The 21,271-nt window shown below is 40.3% G+C and overlaps 1 protein-coding gene across 1 annotated transcript in view; it reads left to right on the top strand.

The window, feature by feature from the left end:
• Positions 1-19,563, top strand: part of spock1 (SPARC (osteonectin), cwcv and kazal like domains proteoglycan 1) — a 126,685-nt gene extending 107,122 nt beyond the window's left edge. The window contains 5 exon segments of the mRNA XM_059346377.1: positions 11,980-12,099; positions 12,440-12,661; positions 13,730-13,792; positions 14,974-15,111; positions 18,128-19,563. Of these exon segments, the coding sequence (XP_059202360.1) occupies positions 11,980-12,099; positions 12,440-12,661; positions 13,730-13,792; positions 14,974-15,111; positions 18,128-18,324 (740 nt within the window). The 3' untranslated portion in view covers positions 18,325-19,563.
• The last annotated feature ends 1,708 nt before the right edge of the window (positions 19,564-21,271 follow it).

The raw sequence follows: 21,271 nt of genomic DNA, 5'->3' as shown, positions 1-21,271 counted from the left end.
TGCCTCTGTGAAAATCATATGAATCAGGAGAGCTGGATTTAAAAACAAAATCAAAAAGTGGAAATGTAATATGAAATTGTGTGTATGCGTGCGTTCGTGCGTGCGTTCGTGCGTGTGTGTGTGCGTGCGTGTGTGCATGCTCACACTGATCAGCTTTTGACCACCATGTGTTTCCCCTTGTCTTGAACAGGTTTAATTAAAACGACTCTTGGTGGAAATGTTTTTTTCATCTTAATGTATAAATCATGTTATATCATATTAAGACTTAGGCATCTTTTCTGTATTGTTTTCTTTAAGAGACATTCTTCAAAACATCTGGCCACAAATTACACATCTCCTTGCTGAGTTTTAGTGTGTGTGTGTGTGTGTGTGTGTGTGTGTGTGTGTGTGTGTGTGTGTGTGTGTGTTCTCTGTAGATGAGGGCAGATGAGGTAAGCGTCAGGGTGAGTTGACATCAGGAGAAATAAGCTAGACAGGCAGAGCTAATCTAATTAAAGTGGCACTGAGCTGTTTAAATCGTGCAAAAGTAATCATATAGAGGTTTTGTTAGACATCCATTTATAGCATACTGTCTTTGCTGAGGCCGCCGAGCTCACTGAGCTTTTATATTTTCATATGTTATTATTCATAATACCAATGAAATTTGATTTTTAAGCACTTTCAAGTGAGTGGTGTCAGTTCAACACATAACAGTAATTAAGGCACAGGAAGATGAAAAGCCAGTTATTTCTGTGGTTTGTTGTCATTAAATCAGTGCTGATGAAGGCTCTCAGGTAAAACTAACCACTAAAGTCGGAGAAGGCCTGGTTGAAAACACTCCACTGATGAGGGTGGGGTCAAGACTACTGACTGTAATTTTCAGATTTTAAAATCTAATGTATTTCATAGTGGGATTAGTGTAGCCCAAATATGTCCTGAACACAAGAAAAGAGTAAATAAGAGCAGAGGGCAGGGTCTCTACAGATACAGAATTTACCGTAGAGAGGATCATATTTTCTGCGTATTAGACCTTTGTGAGAAGGAAACCAGTCTCTGCCATGCATGCCAGCTCTCATGCTGAGACAGTGGCAGCTAATTCTCTTATAAGAATTGAGGAGACAGAATTCAACAAACAGCTTCTATAGGTGAATCTCTTTCTTTCCATGTTGTGTCTCCTCACTCACTCTCCTGATTTAGATTGATAGTTATGATACTGTAAGTGTGTGTTGCAGTATACTGTTTATTTAGAGTGCAGGCCAAATATAGTTTTTTTTTATTTGACGAGGCAATGTGGAGGGTTCACATATAATACTTTGTGAGTACTTTTGCCTCAACCACACTAATAACCCTTATTTCTCACCGTGTTAGCAGCTGTGTGGGGAACATGTCAGTATGGGTTTGTCAGTCACATCTCTCCCACACTTTTCTTTTTCTCCTCACTCTACCATCGCTGTCTGCTGCTCATTTATTTTCTGTCTCTAGCCTCCAATCCATCATTTTAAGTGTGGGGTTAAAGTTCCCCCCTTCACTTTTTTATTTTTCTCACATTTTTCTTCTCTTTTATTCATTGCACAAAGGACTGTGAGATATGCATCTTATAATATTACAAATAGAGTTCAATCCTTTCCTTAGCTTTTGACACTGGGTCAAATTGACAAAAATGGATCCTGCACAGTCTCTATGGTATTGAAAACTGCAACGACATGAGGCTGAAACTGTCTGGAAATGAAATTAGATAAATTGTCAAACAATTAGGTCATAAATACAGGTTAATTGAATAAGTTAACTGCCAAATTCTGTGTAATCTTTATTTTAATGGCTAATTAAGATCTTTCCTGGTGGTCATATAACCCTGATTTGCTCAGAAAAATCCATTGCAGCTGTTTGTCAGCAGAGGTTAACACATTGACACAGAGGCACTAAGATATAATTTGATCTGTCATTCACCCCGAGGCAGGACTGAACAATGTCACTCTCTCAGATAAGACAATGACACTATCTGACACTAAGCGATCGTGCTGGTGATCATGTTTAAAGGCCTAAGTCTGAACAGGTTGTGGTCATTTTTAACAATAATAGTTAATTTCCTCTCAGCTACTGTTGAACAAAGACATTGACAAAACAAGAAGAGCTGTTAGAGGCTGAATGGGCTAAATCCCCTTGCTAAATTAAATTTTTCCTGGCAATTCTGTCTCACAGCTCCACAGAGAGCACACAGGAGGACAGATTGTGTTCTTCTCTCTTCTGCCTCCACACTTCCTATCCTTTCCTAACACATGCCAATTGCTTAGGGATTTTTTCCGGAGTGCTGACTAGTGTGAAGAGTGCCCGTAGAGCATTTTCAGTATGTCCTCTTGAGACTGTCCTAAAAGAAAGCTGCATTGGTCATTTGTTCCAGCACTTAAAATGAATTATTTTTTTGGTTTACTGACAAGCTACGCTGCGTGGCCTGAATGCTATTATGGTGATGCAAAACCTCTTAGGGAGAATGTCAGGGGGATGCATGGCCATCAACTTCTGGCACCAGAGACGACTGTTTGCGTCCCTTCTCCCACCAACAGGCAGTGTTTTTACCATGGCACATTCAAATCATACAGCATAACGAGTGGGGAAAACAGCTTCCACAAAGGTGTCAACAAGTCAGTGGTAACATGTCTGAAAAGCCACCACTGTGAGCAGATACATCCCACCAATATTAATGTGACGAGGTCCTCTAATTTAAAAGGAACTGTATACTGTTTGTCTGTATCTGTTTCAGTTGTTAGCAAAGTGCTCTGAATACCAAATATGTATGCAAATTTAGCGTGTGTATCTGGTGTGACTACAAGGATAGCAATGGAATTAACCTCCTTGGAATAATGCATGAGCTATCCCAACATGTAATAACAGGGAATTTTCCTATTCCTATTTCCTAGACACTATGTGACTGGAGCAATCAAGTGGCACAGTCCATAGCCTAGAGGTTGGGAATCGGGCTTGTGGTCGGAGGGTCCCCAGTTCGAATCCCAGGATTGACAGGTCGATGACTATCCCTATTGTGGGATTAATAAAGAATACATCTTAAATCTTAAGAAGTTGTAGAAGCCAAAAATAATCCAAACAGTAAAGGCACACTATGCAGGAGTTGTTGCTTAACCCTTTATCAGGCGAAGAACTATCTTTGGTAACTTCAGTGGATATCAAAATGGGATCGAGAAAAAAGTTGCAAATTTACTAGATTAAAGTGGCAAATCTACAAGAAAAAAAGTCGCAGATTTAAGAGATTTAAAGTGGCAAATCTGTGCGAAAAAAGTCACAGATTTACGAGGTTTAAATCTTTAATCTAGTAAATTTGCAACTTTTTTCTCAAAATATTTCTATTTTTTATTTTGGATATCAGCTGAAGTTACCAAATAGGGTTCTTTGCCTGATAAAGGGTTAATGTTTGTAAACTTGGCCCCTCCTCCCCAGCTATACGAAGATATAAGGAAATTCCAGATTTAGTTCCATTTTAAAACACGTTTTATCCACTTTACTATATTTTTGTTGTCTCTGAGCTGTGTCCACTATTTCCTCAACTTTGGGTACCAAGGCTGACACCAAGAAATGTCCTATGCACAGCAAAATTAAAAAATAAAAGAGTAAATACAGACAGAGACAGATTTCACCACATACTTCTAGTGGATCATAAGTGAAAATCAAGAAGGTCTGTATGTTGTTTTTGTTTTGTTTTGTTTTTCAAGGAAATTCTGCCTTTAAAGGCACTGCAGAACCATTTTTCACCTGCACAAGTGTTTTCACTTTTTTCCCACCTAATAAGCCCTCCTCTGTTGGAGTGTACTGACTAATATCATCATGGGATAAAAAGGTGCAAGTACATAATAAAGAGCATGATGGCTGATTATCAAAATGGCAGCTGTGAAAAAAGTCTGTTCCCTAAGTCTAAATAGCCAGGACTTGACACTTTTGTAATGGTTTCAGGACTTTCTGTTAGTAATATCCCTGAACTAAACTTTCATGTTAACCTGATTGAAATCCTCAGTCCAAAGCTTTGCAAAAACAGTCTCCCTCCTAAGGTTAAAGCTTCTCTTTTTGGGTCTCTCTTTGTAAGTGTCTCATACTATATCTCTACCTGTCTCCCTGTCCGTGCAGGCAGTGTATTACTGATCATTATCTGGGCTAACCTTAACTCACTGCCAGTGGGATTGTTCTGGAGAGCTGATAGCTTGAGGCAAAGAAAATCAAACATACCCTTATATCTTTTTAATGAATCTGACCTTCTATCTTCCTCATATCTCCTATCTGACTGTCCAAGTCCATTTCTTTCTCCTTCTGTTAGCTTGTAAGAAAGTGTCACCTCTCTTTTCCGCCTCCCATCTCTCCTCCCTCCTCTCCCATCTGCTTTTCATCTTGATCTGATCAGACCATGCTCCTGATGTCTCAAGGTGATCACCACACACTGTTCCTCTGTCAAGATTTAGAGCCACCCCTTCTTTTTTATATGACAAACTGAGTCAATCATTTATAAATGATAAAGGGGACCCATGACGGGGTACAAAGCCTGGTGTCTCCTGACGGTCGGAGTTATATATTAGGACGTCTGGAGGACACATTTATCTCACGACCTAAACCAGCCTGGAGGGATTGTCGCCATATGTAATTTGGGAATGTTGCTTTCAATCACCTCCTAATGGTAGCCACACGCACAATTTCTGGTGATCGAGCTAGACTGTTGCATATTTGTGCCAAACTAAAGGGAACAAATAAAATGCATCTCCTATAAACATAAAACACAGAAACAATTAGTAATAGTGAATAAATTATAATTAATATGTAGCTGAGTATGGCCTGTTTTTGGTTTGCTTTGTTGAACAATAAGCAGAAACCCACAATATCCAGTTAGAGTGAGCTAACTGGGAAGCATCACCAACAGGATGTTGCAAACTTCAAAATGTATGAACCATGCTGATTCTCAGTTTCCCGATGCAAATCATAGCACACACAACTGCAACCATCTCGGCAAGAGGCTGCCTCTATTTCTGTTTTCATCTGAAGTCGCGTTTGATCATGTTTTTCTGTGGCCAAGTCCCTGATATCACCACTTTTAAATAGTTTAGGAGAATGCCATGTGTATCTTTACATAATTCTCCAATGTGTGCATTATTACCATTAAAATATCAGTTCAGGGGGTTTCCCGGTGGCACACCTGGCAGAGCGCGTACCATAGCGGCATTGTCCTCGTGAGCGGGCAGCCCGGGTTTGAATCCAACTCAGAGCCCTTCCCCTCTGTCTCTCACTATCAATAAAGCCTTGAAAATGGCCCAAAAAATATATTTTTAAAAAAAATCAGTTCAGTCAGTAGCTATGTCTGTATTCTGACATTTTTTTTAAAAAACAGTTAAAAATCCTCTAGTATGCATCAGACATTAGATAAAAAATGATCACATAAGTTGCATAAGTTATTTGTAGCAGTGTTTCATGTTTTTATACTAGCCTGTGGTTTTAATGTTGTGAATTGCATGCAAAATAACCACTTAGTGCGATTTGAATGTATATAGCTTTCACTCATCATTATGAGACACTGCATGAAAGGTGAAAAGGTGGTTAGTAGTTGGAGCTGTAGTTGTGACACACAGCTCATGGAGGCTTTACATTAAAATCCTTAGAGCCTGATTGCCACAATTTGCATTGAAAATGGATTCATAACTCATTCATATCTGAACACATGACACATGCTTCACAATATACACATTTTCAGTGTGACTCACAGCTTCCAGGGATATCATTATTGCTCATGTCCATCGTGCATAAAAAGCTTGAGTGATTTAGTAGCTTGAACATGTAAAGAGGCAGAACTCATAGAACAAAACTCTCTTGTCCTTTGCATTCTTACCCATCCACCCCATCTCCACCCAAGTTTATTTATGTAGCACATCAAAAGCATGCAAAAGTTTAAAAAAACACACTATACAAGGACATTTAAATATAATGGATATGGATGGATGGATGGATGGATGGATGGATGGATCAAATGTGGTTTGTAGGGAAAAGGGTTATGTGGGTCAGAAGCACACATACAGATGTGTATAGGCGCGTAGTGTTTTCATTAATTGCGTCTTTACTCTGCTGTCGACAACTTTCCCAAAATGCAAACAATGGCTTCTTCTGGCATTTTGTATTTTCTGTTTGACTCAACAAAAAAGCACTTGTTTAGCCCATCTCATATGTAGCTCTTTGTTCTGAAATGATCAGATCAGTTACTGTTAGTAGAAGTTTGTTACATTCAAATAAGTTTTTGTATTGTGTGCTCTTTTTCCAGAAAAGTAGAGGAAAACTTGCTTCCATATTATATCCTGTGTGCTGGCTTGAACTTTAGCTTTACTTTTCCACATTCAGCTGGTAGTTTATGTGTGCTACAGTCTGTGAAAAGCTGATGGCTCGTGGGTTTTTTTGGCTGCCAATTTCGAGTGATCTGAGTCTACAGACATGAAAGACAGCAGAAGTTAGGAAGTGCTGGGTGAGAGGGATGGAGGGAGGAAGGAAGACGAATAAGAAGGTAATTCCCAGCCATGATTCAGTGTTTGATATTTGACCCGAAGCTCTGATCGATTCTTCTTCTTCTCTTGTGTGAAAGCCGCCAGTGTGTCTGGCTGTCTACTACCACTTCATCCTTGCTAAAAGTTCGCTGTCAAACACTCTGTGATGGGATGGAAGTGGAGCAGACAACATCAGTTTTGGCAACTTTTAGTGCTGTATCCGTCTCTGTACATGTCTGCATTTCCCCTGGAACAATCAAGATCTGGATGTTTGGCTGAAGTATACACTCGGTTTCATATTTGAAGGGGAAAGGACATTTTCTCTCAGATCTGGAGATCTAAGATGGCAACTTGTTAGTCAAAGACTTAAAGAAGCTGTTGTCAATGCTTTAAATCACCATCTTTTTTAGCTTTTATTCCATTCATCTATTGAATGGCATGCTTTTAAACACATATAAAGTACTAAATATAAATCAATAGACCATCTAGTTTCTTGAAGCTAATGAGGTATCAACCTTTAGTTTTTTATATACAACACAAGAAGCTTCATCAAGTCACGGATAATGGTTGCAATGGTGAAAGAGTAGGTTTACTCTCAGTTTTACACACCAGTTGCACCAGATAAGACAGAGTGACTGCTTGGTCATAGTCTTTTTTGCAGTATCCCATAAAAAATAATTGACTTTTTTAATGCATTAAAAAAAACCTAGAATAATAGCTGTCCATTGAACAATATCCAAATAATTAAAACATTTCGTCATTGAGCAGAATATGAGAAATGTGTACAAAAGGTTAATTAATAATAGGAACATGTTTTATAAGACGAAGAATGGGAAAAGCTTTTCATAAACAGCCAGACAGATTATTCATTTAGTCCTATGGTTTCCAACCTTTTTACAATGTGACCCCTTAAAATTAAAATGATTTGTTAGACGTGAGCGGGTCTACCAGAGAGGTTTTCCTCTCTTAGATTGCTTGTTGTTTCATTTGAATAATGTTTTGAGAAGGTAAAACTCATTTCACAACAAAGACAGCAAAGGTTAGAGAAATGTTGGAGGGGGGAGCAAAAGTATGTTTTTCCTTTTTCCTGTCCTGTTAATCGTCCCATGACCCCTAGGATTGTCTCGTGAAACAATGATTTAGCATACAGTTGAAAAGCAGTCCAAATGTATTTATTGATATAATTAATTCTAATATTAAATATATGTTCACCACCACCACCATGAACAATATTAGGGTCATGGAAGTCACTGAGTCACTGAGGCTGTGCCTATGATGATCAGGTTTCTCAGTCCTGGACAGAGTAAAGTAAGTAGCTGGGCATTTGTTAGTATTTGTTTTCTAACTTTTTAATGCAACAATATTGAATAGTTCAATATAATGTCTGTAATATGTTAAAAGGCTATTATGAAATTATATCCTTATGTGCTATATATTTAAATTGATGATATTTTAAATTAATTTCAGTCGATATGAATTAATTGTTAGTTAATAGTTGACTGTTATTGATACGTATGTGAAAGTGTGCTAAAATCATGTCGTCTCACTTTTTATATTACAAATCATACACAAACCATGGACACTGCTACACATCAAATAAGCAAGACTACGACAGCTGCAGCTCAGGTGACATTTTATTCTACTCTCTCACATATCAATTACTCAATATTCATAAACATAAACTGAATAAGACACAATATTTTTGACCACCTAAAAATAAAAAGACAATTCAGGAGATTAATTTACACAAAAATGATTCAAATAATATGATTGTGGCCTTCTTACTGTACTTAGCCTACCAGGAGAGAGCACTTCTGTAGGTAAGACAAAAGCTGGTTTTATACCAGTTTTATACTGGTTCTTTGCTTGTGATGTCTGTCGGTTTTTAATTAAACAGACTGATCTTCTCATGTTGCCACTGTCCACACAGGCCTCTCGGCTGATAACTCAGCTTTGTGTTGACTTACTATTGCCGTATTGTCTCATATTGATGAGTTTCATATTCTCTCTACTGATTAGGAGGCCACTCCATTGGCCCGTGTTAATGTTGCTGTTGCATGTTGTGAAGAGAAGGAGGTGCCTGCAAAACGTCCATAGCCCCAGAGCATGAAGTCATATTGAAATAAAGTAAGATAAGACTTCATTTATCCCGCAGTGGGGAAATGTAGTAGGCACCTCTGCATATTATCTACAGTGTGCTACAGAACAACATTACCAAAATAACATGATTGTTAATCTGTAAATAAGGCTGACTGGAAGGCAGTTGAATATGCATATTGACGTGCTTGTCTCTTGGGCTGGGTAATCAGCAAAACATTTTTTTTAAATCTTGGGTTTGGCCATAGAATGACTCATTTTTCTTTGAGAGTTCTGTGAATGATTCTGAAAAACTTGATCAAGATTTCTAATGACAGCAGCAAGATCACTTGTTGAGTTCAACATGAAGTTTAGTCCTGCCATAACAGTCTAATCTTTGCAACTCCCCGTGGACGAGCTTTGATGTTGATTGTGTGTCTCACATCTTTAAGCCTGCCTGACCCTGCTGTTTCAGAAAGCAACAGAGAGAGAGAAATGGTTAACAGGCCATTTTATCTCTGTGTGCTGTGTTCTTCAGTGCGTGAATGTTTTCAGCTCCAGCTTTCTGTCTCATTGCCCAACAAAAGGACTCCTTACACAGGCAGCAGTGTCGGGCCCGTCCGAAACCATTTGAGTCACACTGAGAGAGAGAGAGATAAGAGGGGTCCTTCGAGACTCATTGTGGGTCTGCAGTGCAAAGTCCAAGTGACTTGAGAGGAAAAGATGGAGAGAGTGGTGGAGACAAAGTGGTGGAAGAGGGAAGAGGGGGTGGATATCAAAGAGAGAAACAGAAACAATCTTTGGACTCTATAGGGGGATGTGTAAGGGGAGAGATGGGAAATGAAGAACTCAAAGCAATTTAGGTGAGAGAAAGAAATAAAAGAGCAGGGCATATCAAAGTGGTCCTCTAAGTTTAAGAGAAGCTGAGGAAGGTACAGCCACGTGTGATAAGTGGCTTCTATTGAATCTCAGAAAATTGACAAAGATAGAGGAGAGACGGAGAAATGAACAGGCAATAGAGAGAAGTGAGCAAGAAGTCGTCAAAGGCAACAAAAGAAATCACAAAAGCAGAGAGTGATTCAAATGGTAGTAAGTGGGAACAGAGAGGAAACAATCTGGGAAAAACTTGTGGGATGAAAAGTGGTCACATGAATGAATGATAAAACAAGAGCAGTATGCTACGGACTCCACTTCTGCCACAGGAAGAATTTTAATTAGGAGGGGAAGATGGATAATGTTGTGGCTGTTGGTATTTGGCTCTCTCTTTCTCTGCTTTGGACCGTGGAAATGAAGAGCACTCTGAAATGTTATCTGTCTGGTGCTGAAGGGTTATATCACACACACACACACACACACAGACCACCTTGGGATTCCGGAGGTAATGTCACACGGACAGCCAGTCAGATAAATGTTATCAGTCCTTTCCTCAGAGTCAGTCTGTTTCCTGGGGCGTCCTCTGTTTTATAGCTGCTCTGACGAAATCCCAAACTATTACGATTATCGTGTGTGTGTGTGTGTGTGCGTGCATGAGTTGAGCATTCATGCTAAGAAGCTGGACACGGCAACAGAATGAGGAGTGTGACTCGACAAAAACAGAAACAGAATCATCTTCTGTCTCAGCCTAGAAACCTGCTTAAAAACTCCCATTGAGACTGTGAAGTGTGTGTGTGTGTGTGTGTGTGTGTGTGCTTGTTGTGTTCGTGTGTGTGCTTGTTGTGTTCGTGTGTGTGACGTGCATGCACCTGCAGAAGTCTTTATCCTCTGACGGCAAAGCTTGATCCAAGTCTTCACACAGGGGGCAATCTGTTCTGTCCTCTCTGTTCAAGTAAATATCTGTGTGTGTGTGTGTGTGTGTGTGTGTGTGCATGCGTGTGTGCGTGCGTGCGTGAGTGCATGTGTGTATGAGAGAGAGAGACTTTGCCTGAGATTATCCTTCTCTGTGTCTGATATGTCTGTAGGATACAGTGTATTTGCATATGAGAAACAGCAGGGTTTTTTCCTTCTTTTGTGATTTCTAGCATTATATCCAAGAATTAGGAGTTATTCTTAGGATCAAATTGTTGTGATTTGTATTTAAATATGACTCTTTGAGCACTCAAAACCTTTCAGGGCAAACTGCCTCAATTCTGAAATGAGAGTGCTACAGTTCTTGAATGATAACAACGTCCTTCTGCATTTTCTATCCACCACGACAAAGCTGGAGCGGTTTGGATTGGAAGGCTCAGCATGAGGTGGAGAATGACTCTTGTCCTTCAGGCACATTTATCAAGCTCTCTATAGAATCAGAATGGGGAAAAAATATGTCAATCATGTGCGGGAAAGAAAGAGAAAGGAAGACGGAGATTGACAGACAGAGACAGGCAGAGGTCTGCTTTGATTGCAGGCAGACCTGTCAGTCCCACGAGGCTGAAGGAACGAGGGATTTGTTAGACAGCGTCAGAGGCCGGTGTATATTTTTAATTAGAGGTATCATTGTTCAATTTGTGCTCCTTTCTGAGTAGCAGCATGGAGAGTAGCATCAGCTTGCTTAACAGAATCGTTCTAGATGAGCCAGGCCTGCACAGAGTCAGTCACTGACGATCACCACGCAATGCATGCTGGTTAGATTTATGTTTGACTTGAACCTGACATGTACTGACATCATGCACACATGACAACCTCATCAGATCAAGACTGCCACAGTTTTTTGGAAACCACAGATCACCTGTATGACAATTTAATATTCTACTCTGTCATAATACAGTCATATATATGGGTCTGGGTAGCATTTTTAATAGATCTTAATCAGATGTAACAGAATGCTAGTGTTTCTGTGACTTCCTTAATGAGCTCCAGGCTGTCTTGTCCACTTCACAAGAGAGGCGCAGCTCATCTCGAACAAGCCTAAAGCTGGATCGGCTTTCCTTTTTGGAGTGTGATCACACATAAGAACACAAACACAGATTAATCTCCACTGTGGCCTGTCACTGAAAAATGACATTTGGACCTTTGTCTACTGTGTGTGTGTGTGTGTGTGTGTGTGTGTGTGTGTGCTTGCGTGCATGCATGTGTGTGCATGGATAAAATCAATCAACGCTAAATTGTAAACGGATAGAGATGACAGCAGGAAACTCTACTTTGTTTGTACTGTATTTGTCTTGTATTTGTACTGTATGTCAGATTGGGTTCCTATGGTAACTGTCAAAAATAGCAGCAGTTCAGTATGTCTTATTATTCCACTATGTTTACTCAAGGAGAAGAGTTGGATGAGAAAAGGGGAAAGAAAAGAACACAGAGAGGAAAAATACACAGCAGAAATGAAATGAAAGTTTGATAAGGAGCAAGAAAATAATTGTTTTTTTCCCTCTGATGACAGCAGAAGATTGACAGCTTCCCCTATCCTCATTATTTTGTGTTTGTGTGTGTGTAGCTTGCACTGACACAGAGCTTCACAGTCTGGCTGCAAGACTAAAGGACTGGTTCGGAGTTCTCCACCTCGACGCCAACAGAGACCTCAAATCGTCTGACAGCTTTGACTCCGCCACTGGACGTGAGTACATCCCCCCACATGATGTGTGTGTGTGTGTGTGTGTGTGTGTGTGTGTGTGTGTGTGTGTGTGTGTGTGTGTGGCCACGCTTTCCAGTCCCCATGAGAGTAGCTGCTGACAGCGACCCTGGTCTGTTCTCTGTAATGTCAACATGTCTGAACACATGTCAGCTCTGCCGCCGCACACACTCACATACACTCAGATATCTCAGTGTGATACTTGAAAAATATATAAAAAAAACTAAGTGACCTGGACAGGACATATTCTGCAGTTTCAAAAATGTTCAACTTCAACAATTCCATTACCTGTTTTTTTTTTCTCTCTGTCTCTTTTCTCCTCTAGACTTTGACACCAGCATCTTGCCCATCTGTAAGGACTCACTGGGCTGGATGTTCAACAAGCTTGACATGAACTTTGACCTCCTGCTGGACCAATCAGAGCTGAGTGCCATCTACCTTGACAAGTATGAGCTGTGCATGAAGCCCCTCTTCAACTCATGTGATTCCTTCAAGGACGGCAAACTGTCGAACAACGAGTGGTGCTACTGCTTTCAGAAACCTGAGGGTGAGAGATATTAATAAAAGGGTAATTTGATGGTGTTGGTGTTGAAATAAGAAGCAAGAAGGCATAAAGGAAATGAAGAGTTTATTATTACAAGTGGTAAGAAATGCTCTGATATCAATTATCACATAATGATAATAATGATAATGTAACTAAAAAGGTGAAATAAAGAAAAGCAGAAATTCAGTGAAAACTTAAGTTAATAGAAACCAGTGGGAACATGGAAAGCAAATTTGTCTTAATGTAAGTTTTAATTATCATCCCTATCATTTATAATAGCATAACTTAATTTATAAGATCTGACTTACTTAAGAAAAGTACAAAAATCAGAAAGGTAAACCACTAAAACAAACCACTAATTTTACTTAACTTATTTAAAGTTAGTATTAACGTTAGTAAAACGTTAATTATAATCAGCTGCAAAAATGCAAGAACAAAATATAGCAACACATTTCAGACAATGCAGCTACCAAGGCCAGTTCATAAGAACACTTGAAAGAGTTTTATGAAGAAATTAGTACAAATTTCATGAACAGATTTTTTTATGCACATTGTACCTAATAGGTCTGGAAAAACAAGTCTGAACATCAGGCTAATGGATTCAATGAGTGTGAACTAGTAGATTTTTTTGGGGGGAATGATGAATTTAGATCAAAATTAGAAAATAAAAAACTTCAACTACTTCATTTTTATCTGTGTGAACTGAACTTTGAGCTAGTTCTTGTGAAATGTGACACATGCCCCACTCTGCATTCCTCACAATGGCCACATACTATATACGGTCTTGGTGTAGCATACTAGTTATTAAAAAACAAATGAAAATGTCTGTATTTTTTAAGTGGATAATTGGTCGAGGAGAATACGAAATACATTTAAGCAGACTGAAAATCAATAGTCGATGTGAGGACAGTGGCAATTCAGGAGGATGCATGGAGGAATAAAAGAGTGACGAATATAAGAAATCAATAAGAAGGGTAGGTGTTAAGACAGAGATAGCTGTTTCAGTTGAATGATGCTGATAGAAAAACAAGCTCAATTAATTTCTAAAAGGCTTTTCTTTTGTGGCTGTAGGACTGCCCTGCCAAGCTGAGAAGAGCAGGATCCAAAACCAGAGTCGAAGGAAGAGCCTCATAGGTCAGTCTGCATGATGGACAGCTGTCAGTCACTGACTCCTCAACAAGAAACCAACATGGCCACCTTTAATGCGAACAAACCAGACTCCCTAAAAACTCTATTTCAACTGACTGTGCATGTTTTTGCAGTATATAGCAGTGCATGCTTCAGAAAGCTTCTTGACCTTTGAAAGAACATACACATGCAGAATATTTTTGGTTTGATCAAAGTGGCAGGAGTGTGGGCTAGTTTATTTTTAAAGCATGAAAAATTAGGGAAACTAGCTGATTAATACACAAGTAAAACATAAGAGATCTATTCATTTGATGCATGTCAAGGAGTATAACCAGACTATACTAAAACTCCATGTTTTGTATCAACTGAGTATTCATTCTCACACTTCTGTACACGAAAATTGTCTGCCATGTTAACCAGTTTGGGTTGGGCACGCTACATTGATATCAGAATTCAGTCATTTGAAAAATCTGGAGGGAAGTCTAGTCACAGTTTCAGCCATGCCAACAGTAAAAGGAACAAACATCAAAGTGTATCATCCTAAATTGATGATCACAAAAAGAAAAAGAATAACATAACACTCTATGTGATGCAGGACGCACTGCCCTGGGGTGAAACACAAAGTTTTTTGGCGTTCCTGTGAACAAATACACACAGAAGCATGAAAAATTAAATCTCTTTTCAACAGTTTCAAGCACAGAAAGTGAATCAGTGGCATTAAGCATACAGTACACACACACACTATAAAGCACATCCTGACATTTTGTACACATGTCGTCTGTCCCCTCCGGGCAGATCGTTCAGTGTTCAAGCTCACAACAAAACAGCTTGAAAAATGAGCTTGGGGTGGGTCAAATGAAGGTAACAGAACTAGGTGTGTGTGTGTGTGTGTGTGTGTGTGTGTGTGTGTGTGCGTGTGTAGCTGGCGTGTGCGTGTTATTGAAAGTGACTGCTTCCCTTTAAGCAGGATGTATGGTTGTTGTCCTGCAACCTTCACAGCAGTAATTGATTGTTGATCTCCCTCTGTGAATACACAAGAACTTTGGTCACAACTACAGGACACGCACCCTGCTCTATTTCTGTCAGTTTAATGTTCTCCACCCTTTCGGCCCTTTTCATATCGCTATTTACTCTCTTCCGCTAACCTTTTCCCCTCCTTCCCGCCTTTCTTTCCTTCCTGTCTTTAGGCTCTTATATTCCCCGTTGTACTGAGGAGGGCTACTTCAAACCCACCCAGTGTCACGGCAGCACCGGACAGTGTTGGTGCGTGGACAAATATGGCAACGAGATCGCTGGCTCCAGAAAACAAGGCAACCCCAACTGCGGTAAGAACACAACACGTGCGTGCATGCACACACACACGCACAGGATGCACCAGCACATGCACTCACCCACATGTTTATTGGCTCCCAATAAAATGCCTAGCTGCCTTTCAAAGGTAATGCTTTGATCCAGGTGGACTGCTGTGTGTCTCCCTTTTATCTGCCTTTTTATAAACTTGCAGCTAGAGACAAGAAATACTGCAGAGCTTCTCTTTAAAACATACCACAAAACACGAACAGCACCACAATTCCAACATTGTTACTTTTTTTTTTTTTTGCTTTGTATCTCTCCCTGGCTCTCTTTACCATCACCGGTATCTACGCATCAGTGATCATTTAGGAAATAGATAAATAGATAACATTAGACATGCCTCTGGAGCCAGCCGGGCTGGTTTACCATCAGTCATATGTCTGATTCTATCTGCCTCTGATATTCTGCGCATGTAGCCTTGATAAAACACCAGCGTCTTGCAAGTCAAGTAGAAAAAATCTGTCACACTTGTCAGCAGAGAGCAGTGTCAAGAGATTTGTTATAAACATGAATTTGTAGCAGTGACTGTGTTGCACCTTTTAAAGGGGAATAAACGCTTAAACTGCAGGCTGATGTTGGCTTCCAAGAAGATGCATTCAGATAAAGAATACTATAATTAAGTGCTTTGATGTGTCAATGTCATAGTTAACACGCCAGTGGTGGAAATTCAAACGGAATGGTCAAGGAGCCAATAGAAGCACTTTGCCTCAAATCAATGGCTGAGGGATTTTATTGTGAGAAAAAAAGAACAATAATTAGCAAGAAAGAATCCAGGCAGATATACTGATTACCAATCAAACAGCAAACTCACAGTCACAGATTACAGCTCACTCGAATGCCAGTCTAGTCCAAAGCCAGTAATTGCAGCTTCCAATATTGATGAGGTGTCTCTCTGGTGTCACACACACACACACACACACACACACTGACAGCAGCAGTCCTTTGTCTCTGGTCTAACAAGCTCATCTAACTCTGGCTGAGTGGCCTCAGGCTGGAGCAGCTTGGAGTTCTCCCATTCGGCCTTGCATAGCAAAATCAGGTAGCAATGCAGCAGCTCTTCGCTCGATAGTCTAAACACAAGGACGGCAAACTGATTTTAACACTGTAAGTGCCACTCAAACAGAGTACACTTGTACCCAGATGTACACAGGCTGTTTTGAACGCAACTCAGAAGGATTTTGAGGTCCCAGTTTCACAAAATGCTGGAGGCAGCAGCTGAGATAATGACTTCTGTTCACACTGTAGCTTCACAGAATGCAACATTAGTGCCAAATACATTTGTTTGACATCAGAATTTTTGCAGGTGTAACATCGCTGAAGCTGCAGTTGAACAACACCCATTGTGTTGTTTTGAGTGGAGGCATGATGGATGGAAGGCTTGTGTTAACTGCTTCATCTCTTCTGTGCCATTTATTGTCTGGACTGGAAAACAAAATATTTTTACTGGTCAGTCATGACTAAATTAATGTAGTTGGCTTGTCACATTTAGCTCCAACCAGTGCTGTGTCTCGGTCTAATACACAAAGTAGTCTGTGATACCAGTGTTGAGAAATGCATTGAGGAAACCTTTAAAATTAAATTATTTGACTCCAACAGTAAATCATCTTACCAATTCTCTGCGCCGATCGTTTGATGGGGAATGATGAGCAGGAGACGTCCAAGTTCTCAGTTTAACATAATTTTATTACAATACGTGAAGAAATGTGCAGTTACAGAGTCTCTGGGTTCAAACATCACTTACCTGATTTACATGATTAACGCGGATCAGTGCATGAAGTCTGGACCCCCCTTCTGTCCCTCCAACCCTTTTTTATAACCTAACAATGTTTTACTAAGGATGTGGGTAGAACTCTCCAGAAGGTGCGTCCCTCTCGAAACCGTCGATTCGTCAGTTTTAATCAGTATTGTGGACACGTCATGTCACCAAGCACAGAAGACAGTTATCTCTTCTGCTCAGCACAACATGTCCGTGACCTGACCTGTTACCAAAACATTCAACACAACCTCCTGCCTTGTTATGACTTGCATAGATATTAGTGGAGACACAGATGTTGCAATGTCCACATATAATATATCTTTTTGTGATGATAGGATCTTACTAAGTTTAAGCAGATGGAATAAATGTATTTATTTATTTTGATGTATCTAGAGTAATCATAGTTTTAAAACAATATTAGCACATGATCATTGTATCAAAAGCATCTTACATGATTAATCTATAAATGCATAGAGAGAGGTTACATACACAGTTAGTGAATTACGCATGCATAGATAGCGACCTAGTCAATCAGATAGTGACCCCCATGCACAGAGACAGAAAACAAAGACAGAATAACAGATTATTTCTAGCACCAGACTGGGAAAAAAACATGTATGTATAACTTAAATTTGTACAGTTCAGTATTAAATATTTAAATGGAAATGCTACAGCTTCCTTGCCCGATATTTCATTATTTATAAGTTTAAAATAGGTTGGTGGTCTCGCCCCTTCCGCTATCTAGGTTTGCACAGCTTATTGTAAGTCAGTGACCTCTAGTTTCTGTAACAATTACTGAGAGGGCACAGGATGAGGTCAGGTGATGTAGTATAAAGAGCAACAAAGTATGTGTTTTGAAGGAGGAGGTCAGGGTGGATGGATGGGTCAAAAAACACAGGATTTTGAATCAGGAGACAGATGTTTGTGACCCCTGTGGAGCCAAAAGTTAACTTTAGTAAGTACAGTAGTAAGTACATATGTAAGTTAACTCTCATACACAACTATGTCAAATTCTATGTCATCTTATGTACAGAAGTGCTTTTAACCATGTCCTTTTTTTAAATTAGAGAATTGGTTTCTGTGTATTAATCTAACAGAGTAGTTCTGTTTCACGATGTTAACCACACGTCATCTCTACGATATCATACTAACCATTGTAATAGGATACATTGCTCTGTTTCACAGGGATCTTTCTACGCTTCTAACCTTTCTTTCTGTGCACCTCCCTCCAGATGAAGACCAGGAGACATCAGGAGATTTTGGAAGTGGCGGTGCTGTAATTCTGCTCGACGACCAAGAGGAGGAGCCATCACAGAGCGGCCGGAGTCGGCAGAAGAAGAGACGGGGTCGGATTCACCCCCGAGGAGCCATCGAGGACGACGAGGATGAGGAAGACGATAAGGATGACGAGATTGGCTATGTTTGGTAGCTCCGCTCCATTTTATTCCGCCATCAGTCGACCAGGAAACTCAGCACAGATCTGAAGCCATTCCAATGTCTCCTCCTCCAGTTACTTTGGCAGCAGTACATCTTTTGGCTCCTGAGCTTGCTCTTGTGATCCCTGTCCCTTAACCATGTCTCTCTCTTCAGTGAACCTCATCTGACCTCTTCCTTTTTCAGTGTTTCACTCTTCCCTCAGACGGAAAACAGAGAACCTATTAGATTTCAACAACAACTGTCAAGACCCTGTCAGATTTCTGCTCAAGCTGTCCACTTTCTGCCTCTACCTTCCCCCAAACCCATGATCTTTAACCTCCCCTAACATGGACTCATTTCTCTATTTTCTCCAATGCTTCCTCTATCTCCTTCTTTCTCTATTTCTGTCTCTCTCTCCCATCTCTGTATGTCCATGTCAGAGCCTCTGATCAGTCTGTGAGCCCAGATACATTAGCTGATGTACTGGATGTAAATATGTTTCCTCCAGTAAGGCCAGATTGTGGATTAAACCCTCCCTGTACTCACATCAGCGGTGTCATTCTCATGTCCTGTGTTCCACCGTCGGGCTCCTTCCAGTGTTCAAAGATGTTCCCACAACACGTTCCCCAGGCTCTGAGATGCTCCCTCTCTCTCTGTTATTTCATGGAGGATTGTAAATTATTTAATCGTTGATCTTGAATGTCCCAGAAAGCCCAGGAAGCAATGAGATTAATGATGTATTGTCGTTGTTGTTGCATGTTTCTCATCGTGTTTCTGTAAAAGAGAGATTTACCTGGCCAGGTCTAGCTCTATGCATCTCAAACAGAAAGTGATGCCTATTTGGCTGCTACAATACTTTGTTGCTACGTTGATGCTGTCTAGTGTCTTTTTGGTTCTTCTCCCAATCTCAGGAGGTAGGAAGTTGCATTGCAGAGCGATAGCAGTATAGAAAAGCGAACTGCAAGGCCTACAGTCCAAATGTGCGGCATGTCAGCCAGCTATTCTTTTACTAATTGGTCAGTAGGGCTGCTGAGGCTGTTTGACTGTGCATAGACACTAGAGGAAGAAGCTGCTCCTGAGCTGGGAGGACACATGAAGTCGGGCGAACGGAGAAGAGGCTCTGTTCTGCCTCCCAACACTGGATATGTTCGTGATTTAAAATTGAAATCCTCACCATGTCAACTAAGTGAACTTTTATTTGTAACTTTGAAAATTTAAGTAAAGTGGCACTTTGGGTGTCTTTTGAACCTTACAGGTCTGTGTCCACGTGTCTCTTGTTCTACTGATGTACCATTCTCAGCACAAGCCTCGCATTTCATCTAATTTCACCAAATCATGATGAAATAAAAACACATCTCTTTCCCCACTGTGAAACCACAAACACATTTATATGAGTTTCTCATGCTTTTTGGTTTTATTTTTTCTCTGAAGCTCAGGTTTCTCGGCAGTAGAACAATCAAAGCCCTCCATCAATTCTGACCTTTTCCAACCTTGAGAAAGCAGCCTCTTCTGTTAGAAGCAGACATAAATGGAAGCAAGGGGGAAAAAACACACTCTTATCACTTGCCTTTGAGAGAGGAGAATCACAAAGCCAGCAGCGCCCAAAAGAACATAAAAGCTTAATGAGTGTTTTTGTAATATCGCTGGCTAATGGGACAGCTGACCCCACTAGCTTGAAACAGCCCGCTCAGCACTTTGAAAACACATTGTACCAACAATCGCAGGCTAAAAAGGACAACCGAATCTTCTGGATTGAAACAGCCTATTCAGCAGTTCACAACACACTCTGTCAAATACAATAGACAATGGGTTTTAACTATGTGCATCAAATTATACCAGAAGCTGTGGAGGGTGTATAATCACCCAATTGTGGGACCCTGGCGAGTGCAGCGTCTTCTTTTGTCATCAGGCTACATGACAAAAGCTGGGAAGAAAATGTCTCATTTGTTCATCTTTCATCACATGCTGCTTTTTTACTGCATTGTGTCCACCTTGTTCCTTACCTTGCATTAATTTGGGCCAAACTTCAAGTTATTTCTTCAACTGAAGTGAACTGCTGTGCAAGAGTTTTACAAGTATGTTAGGTGTCCCTTTGAAAATAAATCATATGGGGACAGAGCCTGACACCTTAAAGGAAAAGTTTTAGAGCAATACTCATCTTTCCATTTGACTGTTAGATGAGGCAATTAATATCACTCAACATATGTTTGTTCAGTAAATTTTAAGCTATAACCAGCAACCGGCTACCTTAGCTTAGCACAAAGACAACAGTTTATTTGTCCTCCTTACTTGTAACTTCAGCCACCACAAGGCACATCTGTTACACACCAGCGCTCACTTACAACCCTCGTTGTCCTCACACACACACACACACACACACACACACACACACACAGAGCCTCTCATTATTGTTTCTATTTACCTCCGCTCTCAGACTCAGTCTCCTGGAGAGAGTTCCATCTTCATCTCAGTAAGGGAGATGCGTTGTTGTGCTTTATCCTCGGGGCACTGCATTCCTCTGTTTCATTTCTCCATCGGCTGATTTTTTATTATTATCCACAGATGGCTTCCCTGTCAGGTGGATCCTCCCATTGGCCGGGGGGTCTCCATGGAGACCGGTGATTGGCTACTAGTGGGGGGTTTGACACAATTGGTGGTCCTTTTTTTTTTGCAACCACATGGAGCCGCTTGATAAATGTTGCCATTTAATGTGAGGTTTTGGTTGCTCTCTTTCGTCAGTGTGCTATCAGATGCCTTTTTTTTTAATTGGATGAGTGGTGGCAACCATGCTCTGTCATCCCATTATCATGGTGAATTTTTGGCCAATTGACGGCAAAAGAAATGACCTTTTAAGCTGAAAGCAGACAGAGCAACATTATGAGTTCTTTTGAGTTGCGTTTCTGACCACCCAACAAATGCACATCTGTGGGAAATATCTGTTTTTTTAACTGCTTAATGCT

This window comes from Centropristis striata, chromosome 12, assembly GCF_030273125.1.
Source record: "Centropristis striata isolate RG_2023a ecotype Rhode Island chromosome 12, C.striata_1.0, whole genome shotgun sequence".
Taxonomy (NCBI): Eukaryota; Metazoa; Chordata; class Actinopteri; order Perciformes; family Serranidae; genus Centropristis; species Centropristis striata.
The sequence above is the reverse complement of the archived record's forward strand: the minus strand, read 5'-3'. Positions and strand labels throughout refer to the sequence as shown.